This window comes from Spermophilus citellus (assembly GCF_964194105.1).
Source record: "Spermophilus citellus genome assembly, chromosome: 7".
Classification (NCBI taxonomy): domain Eukaryota; kingdom Metazoa; phylum Chordata; class Mammalia; order Rodentia; family Sciuridae; genus Spermophilus; species Spermophilus citellus.
Window position 1 is genome coordinate 83,650,072 of NC_138188.1, and position 13,085 is coordinate 83,663,156.

At 37.8% G+C, this 13,085-nt stretch overlaps 1 protein-coding gene across 1 annotated transcript in view; it reads right to left on the bottom strand.

Annotated features, from left to right (window-relative positions):
* Window positions 1-1,477: 1,477 nt before the first annotated feature.
* Window positions 1,478-13,085, bottom strand: part of LOC308653352 (uncharacterized protein) — a gene marked incomplete at its 5' end in the record, with an annotated part of 95,742 nt that continues 84,134 nt past the window's right edge. The window contains one exon of the mRNA XM_081301950.1: window positions 1,478-1,516. Within this exon, the coding sequence (XP_081158076.1) occupies window positions 1,493-1,516 (24 nt within the window). The 3' untranslated portion in view covers window positions 1,478-1,492. The remainder of the gene's footprint in view (window positions 1,517-13,085) is intronic.

Consider the following 13,085-nt stretch of genomic DNA (forward strand, 5'->3'; position numbering starts at 1 on the left):
GGGCAGAGGCTCAGGCCCATTAAATAGATTTGTGATCCATCAAGTGATTTCATCAAGAAGATGAAATACACGGTTGAGATAGTAGACATGTTTATTCAGAGGCAGCAACAGACGCTAGCCAGCTCCCAACTCCAATTTCAATCCCCAGCCAGTTCTATTATTCACACCCCGTCCCCCTAGGCTTTTCCATAGGGCTTTTTTATATGCAAGCCAGGTAAAGAAGACACATTGCCAACTGGTTCTATCAGTGGGTGCATGCGCACAAAAGCACAAAAGCAAATGTTTATGAGTGCATAGGCTGAATCAGTGTTTATCAGCAGGGCTATACACTAGAAACATAGCCTGCCAAAAGCCTCAGCTAGGGATCATAACAGCCTATTTTTTTTCCTGACTTACAACAGATCACTAAAATTGAGAAATAATCATAAAACATTTAATTCCTATGGACAGAATTTTGAGAACAAGTTGTCATAAGGATTCTAATAGACATGGGGGGAGGGACGGAATTCAAGTTCACAACTGGGCTGAATAGTCAAATAAAGCTAGTCAAGTGAGCAGTCGAAGTAGTGACAGAAATTGTTAGTCAAGGGAATAAAGAAGTAGTATTTAAAATATATTTTTTTTTAAAGTGGGCCCATGGTTAAACTTTGGAGCACTGAAAATGTAAAAGTTCCCCATAAAAGGAATCACTTAGAGTAAAAACTGGTAGGTAAATAGCTTTCTCATTAAAACTACCTATGGAAAAAAATTGGAAAAACATTCTTTTTTAAATGCTTTTTAAATTTTTTTAATTTATATATGACAGCGGAATGCATTATACTTCTTATTACATATATAAGCACAATTTTTCATATCTCTGGTTTTATTCATAGTATATTCACACCAATACATGTCTTCATACATGTACTTGGGATAGTAATGATCATTACATTCCACCATCATTAGTTACCCCATGCCCCCTCCCTTCCTCTCCAACCCCTCTTCCTTATCTAGAGTTCCTCTGTTCCTCCCATGCTCCCCCTCCCTACCCCACTATGAATCAGCCTCCTTATATCAGAGAAAACATTTGGCATTTGTTTTTTGGGGATTGGCTAACTTAGCATATTTTCTCTAACTCCATCCATTTACCTGCAAATGCCAGGATTTTGTTCTCTTTTATTGCTGAGTAATATTCCATTGTGTATATATGCCACATTTTTATTCATTCATCTATTAAAGGGCATCTAGGTTGGTTCCACAGTTTAGCTATTGTGAATTGTGCTGCTATAAATATTGATGTGGCTGTGTCCCTGTAGTATGCATGGAAAAGCATTTTCAATGTGGAGGGTACAAACTAACAGGAAAAGGGAAAAATAATTTAATCAAACATGATTAAGAAACTTTACAATCTACAGGAGAAACTCATTATTTAATAGGAACATATAAGACTTACCATCCTCCTGCCTCAGACTCCCAAGTTGCTGCAATTACAGGCAGACATCACTTCTCCCAGCTATACAGACATTCTCATTAAATTCTGGAGTAAGGAAAGATTGGTTTATCCTCAATACTAAGGATTTTTCTGAAAGTTCTGAATCAGGGTTTTCAATATAAACACTGTTGCCCTCTTGACTTAGATGATTTATTGTCATGGTGGTGGTGGTGGTCCTGTGCATTGTGGTCTGTGCATTGTGAAGTGTTTGGCAGCCTTTACCTAATGATGATACAGTCCCCTTGTGACGAAAAAAAATGTTTCCAGATGTTGCCAAAAGTCTTTTGAAAGGCAAAATCACTATCTAGACAATGAAATAACAAGCTAAAAGAAAGGGTATATTTATAAAAGATGGACATATTTAAAATGACAACTAAAACTAAGAAACTTTTATAAATTACAAGAAAGTTCAGTAATGTTGTTGAATATAGGATAAATATTCACACATTAGCCTTTTTATATAGCATCAATAAACATTTCTTTTAATGGAAACATTTCTAAAAGTATATCTGGTTCAAAGTAGCTAGTAATACCTTTAGGAAAAGGATGGTGGCTGAGTTAGCTCCTCTAGTGGTAATACCAAATTAGCACATCAAATTGAATAGTTGTTCACTTATCAAACTACCTTCACAAAAGCTTAGGAAATCAAGTGACAAACCAAAATGTCTACATTAGTATAACAAAATACAAAGAAGTATTATAGAAGGCAGGAAGGAAAATGTTGTATACATCATCCCTCTCCTAACTCCAAGCAACCCATTATAGAAAGGTCTGCCTCCTGTGTGTGGGAAGGAAAAAATAAGTATAAGCCTTAGACTTGAACTCTATTGCCAGGCCTTCCATGGTAGAACCAAGTGGCAGACAAAGCTCTAGTGACCTGCTTCCAGGTCAGTACCTATACATAGTCTGAGCAGCAGAAGAACTATATTAAACCAAGACCTGGAGATGGCAGAGCAGAGAGCAACACTTTACCCACTGGGGATCAGGGCATTAAAGAGCATTAAAACTAGTACAGAGCTTTATCTTGAAGCATCAGGTCCCCCACAGTAAGACCAAGAACCCAGTAGAAACTTAAGGCCCCAGATCTCACTGACAAAGCCTCTTGACTGGTTCCAATATCAGGCAATACTTGTGGGCACCAGTGCAACGGACTCAAGTTTCAGTCTGATTCATTTCCAGCCCAGGAGTGGGCCCAGGGCATACCTCCAAAGAATATTCAGGTCTCTGAAGCTGTGAGACCAGCTTGGTGGGACATTGGTAATTACAGGACTGACATAGGAACCTGGGGCTGGTCCATCTACAGTGACTCTACCCACAACCAGGAAAAATCATTCAGTGCCTGACCACAGACCAGTAACTGTGAATGAGGCATCTGGGCTTACCTGGCCCAAGGGAAAGGTTTATGAGGATATACTTTTCTTTGTTCATTTTATTGTATGTACATGTATGTTAATAAAAAATCTATATGCAATATTAAACTGAAGTATTTATGAATACAATTAATATCTTCAATTGGAAATAAATAGTCAATAGATTAATAAATTATAAAGATTTGACTCTATATATAATAAAACAAAGATGAAACAAATATTGTGAAGTATTCCTAATAAAAATTGAGTTAGTGATATACAACTGTTTACACACAAAAAATTATGTTCAATATTGTCATAATAAGCTGTTAACAAAAATTCACACTTTGTTTCTTATATCTTAGTCATTTACATTTTAGTTTTGTTTACAGGTTTTTAGTTTTACATAATGGTGGGATTTGTTGTTACCTATTTGTACATGCACACAATATACTAAGATTCTCCAGTCCTGCTTTACTTTTCCTTTATCTTTCCTAGCTTCCACATATAAAATACATGACCCTTGACCTCTGAATTTGGCTTATTTCATTTAACATAATATTCTCAAGTTCCATCCTTTTTCTTCCAAATGATACTATTTCATTTTTCTTTATGGCTCCATTGTGTATATATATACCACATGTTCTTTATCCATTCATCTACTGATGAACACCTAGGTTGTTTCCATAGTTTGGCTATTTTGAATTGTGCTGCTTGTAAACATGGCTATGCATATGTCACTATAGTATGATGACTTTAATTTTTTAGGAAAAATACTAAATAGTTGTATAGCTGAGTCATATGGTTGTTCCATGCCTAGTCTTTTGAGGAAATGCTATACTGATTTCCATAGTGGCTATATTAACTTGCAATCCCACTAACAGTATAAAAGTGTGTCTTTTTCTCCACATCCTCCCCAGCACTTATTATTATTTGTACTCTTAATAACTGCCATTCTGACTGGTGTGAAATGAAATCTCAATGTAGTTTTGATTCGCATTTCCCTAATTGCTAATGATGATGAACACTTTTTCATATATTTGTTGGTCATTTGTACTTCTTAGAGAAGTGTTTGTTGAAGCCATTTTGCCCATTTATTAATTGGATTATTTATCTTTTGGGTCCTTTATATATTCTAGATATTAATCCTCTGTCAGAAAAGTAGCTAGCAAATATTTCCTCCCATTCTGTAAGTTGTCTCTTTACATTCTTAATTGTTTCCTTTGCTGTGCAGAAGCTTTTTAATTTGATGCCATTCCATTTATTAACTATTGGCATTATTATTGAGCTTTAGGGGTCCTATTGAGAAAGTCATTGCCTATGCCTATATGCTGGAGTTTCAACCCTACATTTTCTTCTAGAAGTTGAAGAGTTTCTGCTGAGGGCCATTACCAAGTAGGAAATTTCCTTGCCAGCGTACCCCATGTTAATTTCGCTGTTGACATTGCATGTTAGGTGACCCTGCCCAAGGACGAGGGTGGATCCAGGATTAGGGTGTATCCTGCAGTTTGAGGAAGTATCCCAATCCTTGGGTTTAGGGCGTTCCCGGTTTAAGACAAGTTTAAGGCGTTCCCAGTTTAAGACCTTGGATTTTAGGGAAGTTCGATGTTGAGGATTATTGCTGCTGGAATTAGGGCGTTCCTGCTGCCTAAGCTCCTGTTGAACTCTCGTGAGATTCAGAGAGCATTTTGGGAAATAAGCCTCGTGGAGGAGGTGAATTGGGTGGCAGGAGAACTGGGATTGCCCCAGAACGTGTGTGGAGGCCGGTGTGAGTTCGGGAATAAAGAATTGCTGTTTGAATCTACAAAGCTGTGTGGTGGCTCGTGATTCTGTGCCCAGCCAAGACTGCGGCATTTGGTGGCCCATACGGGGAACGTCTGAAACTTGGAGGTAAGTGAAATTCCTCGCCCCTGAGGGAAGGCGAGAGAATGGGTGACTATTTTAAAAAACAATGTGTTCTTGTTTTGATTTATTTCGTTTTTGTTTCAAGCTGCCTGTCCCTAGAAATTTCTCAGGCAAACTGGGAAAAATGGATGGCTGAAGGTTTGAAGTTTGTCAGCCCAGAGAAAGAGAAAATTGATACAGCGAATTTTTATTCAGTTTTTGTTTCATTCAGTTGCGGTTTTGTTTTGTGTTATCTTATTGGGTTGCGTTATTCTTATAGAAGATTAGAAATTAGTAAAAAAGAAACCGAAAAGGTGTTAAGCAAAGTGTTAGAGATTCAGACCATGGAGAAAGACATTTTAGATCAAGCAAAAGAGAAGGTCTCTCAAGCTAGTCAGACAGAGGAAGAAAATTTAAAGGAAAAGGGGTTATTAGGAAAAAGGCCACAACAAGAGGCTGTTACTAACTCCTTTTTATTACCAGAGGGCGTAATTCAACCAACAGCCCCACCGATGGAAACAGCTGAGTGGCCCTCAAACCCCGTAGTTGATAAGTGGGATCCTGAGACAGGACCTCAAAGATTAGCATGCCCTGTACTTGAACAGGTAGGAGGGCAACGAATTCACCGTGCTTTAGATTTTAAAACAGTGAAGCAGTTAAAGGAGGCTGTAACAACCTACGGTCCCCAAGCTCCCTTCACGGTAAGCATGGTCGAATCCATTATTAACTTGGACATGACGCCAGCAGATTGGGCTAGCATGTGTAAATCTGTGCTAAATGGAGGACAATATTTGTTATGGAAAGTTGCCAATGAGGAATTTTGCACGGAGACAGCTAGGCGAAATGCAGCAGCCGGTTACCCTCAAAGAAATCTAGAAATGCTTTTAGGAAAAGGACCTTATGAGGGTCAACGGCAACAAATTGAATATGATCCTGCTGTATATGCACAAATTGCTGTAGACGCAGTTAGGGCATGGAAGACTTTACAAGGACATGGAGATTCACAAGGTCAGCTATCTAAGGTAATACAGAGACCTAATGAACCTTACGCTGACTTTGTAGATAGGCTTATTCAAACAGCCGCCAAAATTTTTGGGGATACAGATCAAGCAATGCCATTAATAAAACAACTTGCTTATGACCAAGCGAATCGTTGCTGCAGAGAGGTTATTAGACCTTGGAGACACGAAGACTTAAATACATATATTAAACTATGTAGAGATATTAATGAACAAGGGCAAGTCTTGGCAGCTGCAGTACAACAGGCTTTAGATGCCAGGCCAGAAACATGCTATAATTGCGAACAAACAGGACATTTTAAAAGGAGTTGCCCTATAAGAGGAGGTTTTAACAAAACTAGAAATCAAAGGAATAGAATACCGGGTATTTGCCCACGATGCCGTAGAGGGAGACATTGGGCTAATGAATGCCGTTCTCAAACCACCATAGAAGGTACTCCGTTATCAAAAAACGGACAAGGATCAGGTATTTACCCACGATATCGTGGAGAAAGGCATCAGGCTTCATTGCCAAAAAACGGAGTGAGGGGCCCAATGCTCCGGGGCCCAAAACCACAAATATACGGGGCAGTGGAGGAACCCAGCAACACCATCAGGGTGGTGCCCAGGACACATTGTCCATTAAATCCCTCATCAGACAAACCCGAGGGAGCGCAGGGTTGGACATCTGCGCCTCTGCCAGAGCAGTATTAACTCCAGAGATGGGAGTTCAAATCATTCCCACAGGAGTAAAAGGACCTCTTCCCCAAGGAACAGTAGGCTTATTATTGGGACGTAGTTCATCTACATTAAAAGGACTTATGATAAGTCCTGGGGTAATTGATCCCGATTATGTAGGTGAAATAAAAATTATAGCTAGTTCTCCAGGAGGTATATCAGTAATTTCACCTGGAGATAGAATAGCACAGTTGTTAATAATACCCAGCCTACATAATAAGTTCTCTAGTCATAATGTAGAAAGAGGTTCTAAGGGATTAGGCTCCACAGGGGTAGATTGGGCTATGTTGTCTTTAAATTTAGATTCTCGCCCGATGCTAAAACTAAATATTCAAGGGCACGAGTTTAATGGGCTACTGGACACAGGTGCTGACCTTAGCATTATATCTCGTCGAGAATGGCCAAAACATTGGCCATTACAACAAGCCACTCAAACGCTTCGAGGCCTAGGAGTGGCTACTAATCCCCATAGAAGTTCTATGGTATTAGATTGGAAGGATCCTGAAGGATGTGAAGGAACTATACAGCCATATGTTTTGGATCACCTTCCTATTAATTTATGGGGACAAGATGTCCTGGATCAACTAGGTTTGATGTTAACAAATAACATCAATTCTAATGCGCCCACTACTAGGGCTAGACAAGGTGTTAAGAAAGAAAAAAGATTAGGAAAACAAGAACAAGGTTTAGCAGCACCAGTCCAATTAGATCAAGGAACAGACAGACATGGGTCGGATTTTCAGAAAGGGCCACTGAGACAATCAAAATTACTTGGAAATCAGAAAGACCAGTGTGGGTTCCTCAGTGGCCCTTGACTAAAGAAAAGATACAAGTAGCCCATGATCTGGTCAAACAACAATTAGTGGAAGGACATTTACAACCTTCCGTATCTCCCCATAATACTCCCATTTTTGTCATCAAAAAGAAATCGGGTAAATGGAGATTATTGCAAGATTTAAGAGCCATTAATAATGAGATGGTTATTATGGGACCTGCTCAATCAGGGATTCCTCAATTGTCTGCCTTACCAAAAACGTGGCATGTTTTATCTATAGATATTAAAGATTGTTTTTTTTCGATTCCAATTCATCCCGAGGATAGTCCACGTTTTGCATTTACTATCCCTGCATTAAATCATGAAGGTCCTGATGAGAGATATGAGTGGAAAGTACTCCCTCAAGGTATGGCTAACAGTCCAACTATGTGTCAAATCTATGTAAATAAAGCAATCCAGCCACTTAGAAATCAAAATCCTGAACTAAAAATATTTCACTATATGGATGATGTATTATTAGCACATAAAGATAAAAACATATTGCTGGAATGTTATGCCACACTTACGAACTTATTAAAAAATTATAATCTAGAAATAGGAATAGATAAAGTACAATTAAATTTTCCAATTAATTATTTAGGAGTTCTATTATCCTCAACCATGGTCCGTCCACCGAAAATTCAAATACGAGTAGATCAACTCAAATCACTCAACGATTTTCAAAAGTTATTGGGAGACATAAATTGGATAAGGCCTTATCTAGGCATACCAACAGGAGAGTTGGGACCTTTATTTGATATTCTAAAGGGTCCATCAGATCCTAATTCACCCCGAATGTTAACTCCTAAAGCTAGAAAGGCATTAAAAATTATTGAAACTTATATGGAAAATATGCATTTAGATAGAATTGATATAAGTTTGCCTTTATTATTTATTGTACTACCAACAAAAAATATTCCTACAGGAGTATTTTGGCAAGAAGGTCCATTATTGTGGATACATTTATCTTATTCTCCTAACACTATTCTTACTAGGTATCCTGAGGCTGTAGGACAATTAATACTCAAAGGAATAAGAGCAGCAAAGGGAGTGTTTGGAATTTCTCCCAATAAAATTATTACTCCATATACTATGGATCAAATTGATGAGTTAGCTAATGAGTTAAATACTTGGGCAATAATCATGTGTAAATCTAATGTTTCATTTGATAATCATTTGCCATCGAATCCTTTGTTGTCTTTTTGGTCTAAGCATCCTGTAGTTTTTCCTAAAATGTCAAGGAAAACACCTATCATGAATGCTCCAAATATATTCACTGATGGGTCTAATAATGGTACAGCAGCCGTAGTTACCCCTGATCAAACTTTTACATTTTTAGTACCCAAACAATCAGCTCAAAAGGTAGAGCTTAATGCAGTTTTACAAGTTTTTGTGATGTTCAAAGATTCTGTATTTAATTTATTTTCTGATAGTTAATATATAGTTAATGCTATTAATTCCCTTGAAGATGCTGGTAGGATTTCCCCTTCTTCTACTGTTTTTTCTTTGTTTTCCACTATACAAAGTCTAATATGGGACAGAAAAGATCCATTCTTTATAGGACATATTAGGGCACATACAGGATTGCCTGGAGCCCTTAGTTTGGGCAATGATTTAGCAGATAAAACTACACATGACGTACATATTTTCTCTACATTAGAAGAAGCTACAAATTTTCATAAAAGGTTTCATGTTAATGCTAATACTTTACAAAAGCGTTTTAAAATAACTAAGGAAAAAGCCAGGCATATAATAAAACAATGTCAAAATTGTGTGACCTTTCTACCACAAGTTAATCTTGGAGTCAATCCTAGAGGACTGATACCTAACCATATTTGGCAGATGGACGTCACACACTTGCCAGAATTTGGAAAATTAAAATATTTACATGTTACAGTTGATACTTCTTCTGGATTTTTGATGGGCTCCCTTCATGCCGGAGAAAAAACTAAAGATGTTATAGCTCATTGCTTACAAAATTTTGCCACTGTGGGTGTTCCTAAACAGTTAAAAACTGATAACGGTCCTGGTTATACATCTGCCTCTTTTAAACAATTTTGCTCATCATTCGGTATTACTCATATAACAGGAATCCCATACAATCCACAGGGACAAGGTATAGTTGAAAGAGCTCATCAAACTATTAAAACGTACCTATTAAAGCAAAAAGAGGGAATTGGTAAGGGGTATATATCCCCCAAAGATAAACTTAAAATAACCCTTTTTACTCTAAACTTTTTAAATTTGGATTCATCAGGACTTAGTGCTGCGGAAAGACATATGTATCCGAAAAATGTACATAAGCCTAAGGTACTTTGGAAAGATGTTCTAACAGGACAATGGAAAGGTCCTGATCCAGTTATTGTCTGGAATCGGGGTTCCGTCTGTGTTTTTCCGCAGGGAGAACAGCAGCCGATTTGGATTCCAGAGAGATTAACTAAAGCAATTTCTACAGAAAAAGAAGATGATTTGACTCAAATCCATAACAGCTGATATCCAGAGCTCCAGCTTGGCTATTCTTACATCTGCGACAGTGATTAACCATGGTGCTTTTTTCAATATCTATTTTATTATTGCATTTTTCCCACATCGTAAAGTTCTATTTTATTTTTGAGCTCATACAAACCTAGGTTAATGTTTTTCTGATCAGTTTTATTTTTTGACTGTGTTTTATTTTTTTGACTGTGGAGTTTTTAAACATTGCAATGGAGATTTCACCTAGGTAAAACTACAAGGCCTTTATTGTCTTATGTGTTGTATGTTATGTGTGCACATTTCTGTTTTGTGTTGTATGTCTGTATGTGTGTATGTCCATATTTCATATTTGAGGAGCGCTCATGAAATAATGGATCCGAATTTTTTTTTTTATTCACGTGATTTAAATGCTTAATTTTAATTAGGTAAACAGCTGTTAATGATTGTTTTTAATGGTGGTTAACAGATCTTTTGTTTACTAATTTAAATTAGGTAAACAGCTGTTAAGGATTGTTTTTTAAGGAAGTTAACAGATCTGTTAGTTTACTTTCACCTTTCCTTTTCATTATATTTAATAATTCTGTTCAGGATAATGTCTCTTTAGCATCATTGCCAGAATTCCCATCTCTATCCCAGTGCCGGTGAAGACTAAGATAAAACCAAACTACAGCTTCTATGATAGCCATCACAGTAAACTGCATAAACTGATGCATCAGTGAATATAACTCAACAAGTAATGCTCAATCAAGGACTTGATTTACTTTGGGAAGAAATGGACATATTGATAGACTCCTCCGATTTGAACTGCTTGCGGAACTTGCCTGGACTATATATCAGTTGCATGCATTGTGAAATATCATCTGATGCAGCGAATTGTGGTACTGCTGGCATATCTTTGCTGATGGTGTCACCAGTGATGCAATTTCCTTGCCAGCGCACCCCATGTTAATTGTGGTAATGCTGACATATCTTTGCTGATGGTGTCACCAGTGACGCAATTTTTCCAAAAGAGCCGTCAATTGCCTTGGTGTCGTGGCATTTCTGTATCTTCCTCCCTTCTACTAGTGATGGTCTAAAATTTGGGGGCCAACAGAGGTGAGGCAAAGTACCTCACCCCCCCACTGGCACCAAGGCTAAATTTGGGGGCCAACAGAGGTGAGGCAAGAACCTCACCCCCCCCCACTGGTGCATAGGCCTATCCACAAGCATGGCTGAATGCTGGACCGGTAGTCAGTGACGGGTTGATCTGATTGCAGTGGATTCAACCTAAGACAGGAGGCTGACGCCTAAAGGTCAGTTTTCCCATGACGGGTAAGAACCATATGTTGAATTGGACAACCTACCAGGCACGGTCCTTAAGCCACATTGCTTGTTGTTTAATTAATCATAAGGGGGGAGATGCTGAGGGCCATTACCAAGTAGGAAATTTCCTTGCCAGCGTACCCCATGTTAATTTCGCTGTTGACATTGCATGTTAGGTGACCCTGCCCAAGGACGAGGGTGGATCCAGGATTAGGGTGTATCCTGCAGTTTGAGGAAGTATCCCAATCCTTGGGTTTAGGGCGTTCCCGGTTTAAGACAAGTTTAAGGCGTTCCCAGTTTAAGACCTTGGATTTTAGGGAAGTTCGATGTTGAGGATTATTGCTGCTGGAATTAGGGCGTTCCTGCTGCCTAAGCTCCTGTTGAACTCTCGTGAGATTCAGAGAGCATTTTGGGAAATAAGCCTCGTGGAGGAGGTGAATTGGGTGGCAGGAGAACTGGGATTGCCCCAGAACGTGTGTGGAGGCCGGTGTGAGTTCGGGAATAAAGAATTGCTGTTTGAATCTACAAAGCTGTGTGGTGGCTCGTGATTCTGTGCCCAGCCAAGACTGCGGCAAGTTTCTATCTAATTCCTAGGTCTTTGGTCCATTTTGAGTTGATTTTTGAGCAGGGTGAGACATAAGGGTCTAGTTTAATTTTTCTACATATAGATCACCAAATCTATACTTTGTTCCTATATCTCTTCTGGTTATTTATATTTTAACTTTGTTTACAGGATTTTGACATGAATAAATTTTAGTATTTAGATTTATCAATCTTTTTCCTTGTGATTTTTTATATTATAGAAAAATCAGTCTTGAAAAATTAGATATTCACCTGTATTTTTCCTCTTCTTATGACCTTATTTTTATACGTATTTTTCTTAACCTATTTGGAGTTTATATTGCAGATGATATAATAAATGTGTCTAGATGACTTTTTTTCCTTTAATTACTAACCAAATTTCTCAGCACTACTTCTTATGCCATCTCTCCAATATTCACTGGTGTAGGCATTATAGTTTTGATATGAGGTATCCCCCCAAAGCTCCTGGGTTTCTGCAGGAATATTCACAGGTAAAGTGATTGAATCATGTGAGCTGTGACCTAATCAAACCATTGTAATTTAAATAGAATGGGTGGTACCAGTAGGTGGGTGGGGCATGACCCCTTCCCCTGCCCCTCTCTGTATGCTTCCTGACCTCTCCATGAGCTGATTTTCTTTCCTCTACAAGTCCTTTCCCTTAGTGATGTGCAGCCTCACCTTGGGCCCACAGCAATGGAGTTTATTGTATGTGAACCTCTGAAACTTTGAGTCTCAAATAAACTTTCCCTCCTCTAAGTTGTTTTTATCAGATATTTTGGTCAATGCAAAAGCTGACTAAAATACAAGAACCTCTCAAAATATATAATAGCACAAATATTTTAGGAGTTTATTTCTTGTTTAAATATGATGCATTGAGCAACTTTCTAGGTATCTTCCACAGAGTTATTCGGCTATTCCCCAAAATCTATGCCATATTTTATGTTTAGTATGTGATTTGTAAATTCTCTGTGGTAGGTGGGACCCATAATAGCCACAGGGTTTTGTAATAAGCATGGAAGAACCCTATTTGTGCAGGAGGTTTTTGTGAGCATAGCCTAGAAGTGATACCAATCACTCTACTTAAATACATTGTTTTACACTTCAAAAGAAACTGGGAAATGTATTCTAACTTTGCCAGGAATAAACAGAACCACAATGTTTTTGAATAATTAGCCAATTTGTTCAGACTTCTTTTCACTCTTAATTTTTTACATTTATCTTTGTTTTATTTTTGTTATTGTATAAGTGTGTGTGTGTGTGTGTGTGTGTGTGTGTGTGTGTGTTTTATTTTTTGAGGGATAAATTCCTTTCAGGGAAGTGTACAAATATTTAATGTTCATCTTCACAAGTATATATATATATATATATATATATATATATATATATATACAGACAGACAGACACACACACACATATACATATATATTATATACATAATTACATGTAAACAATAGTGAAATTAACAAACACAA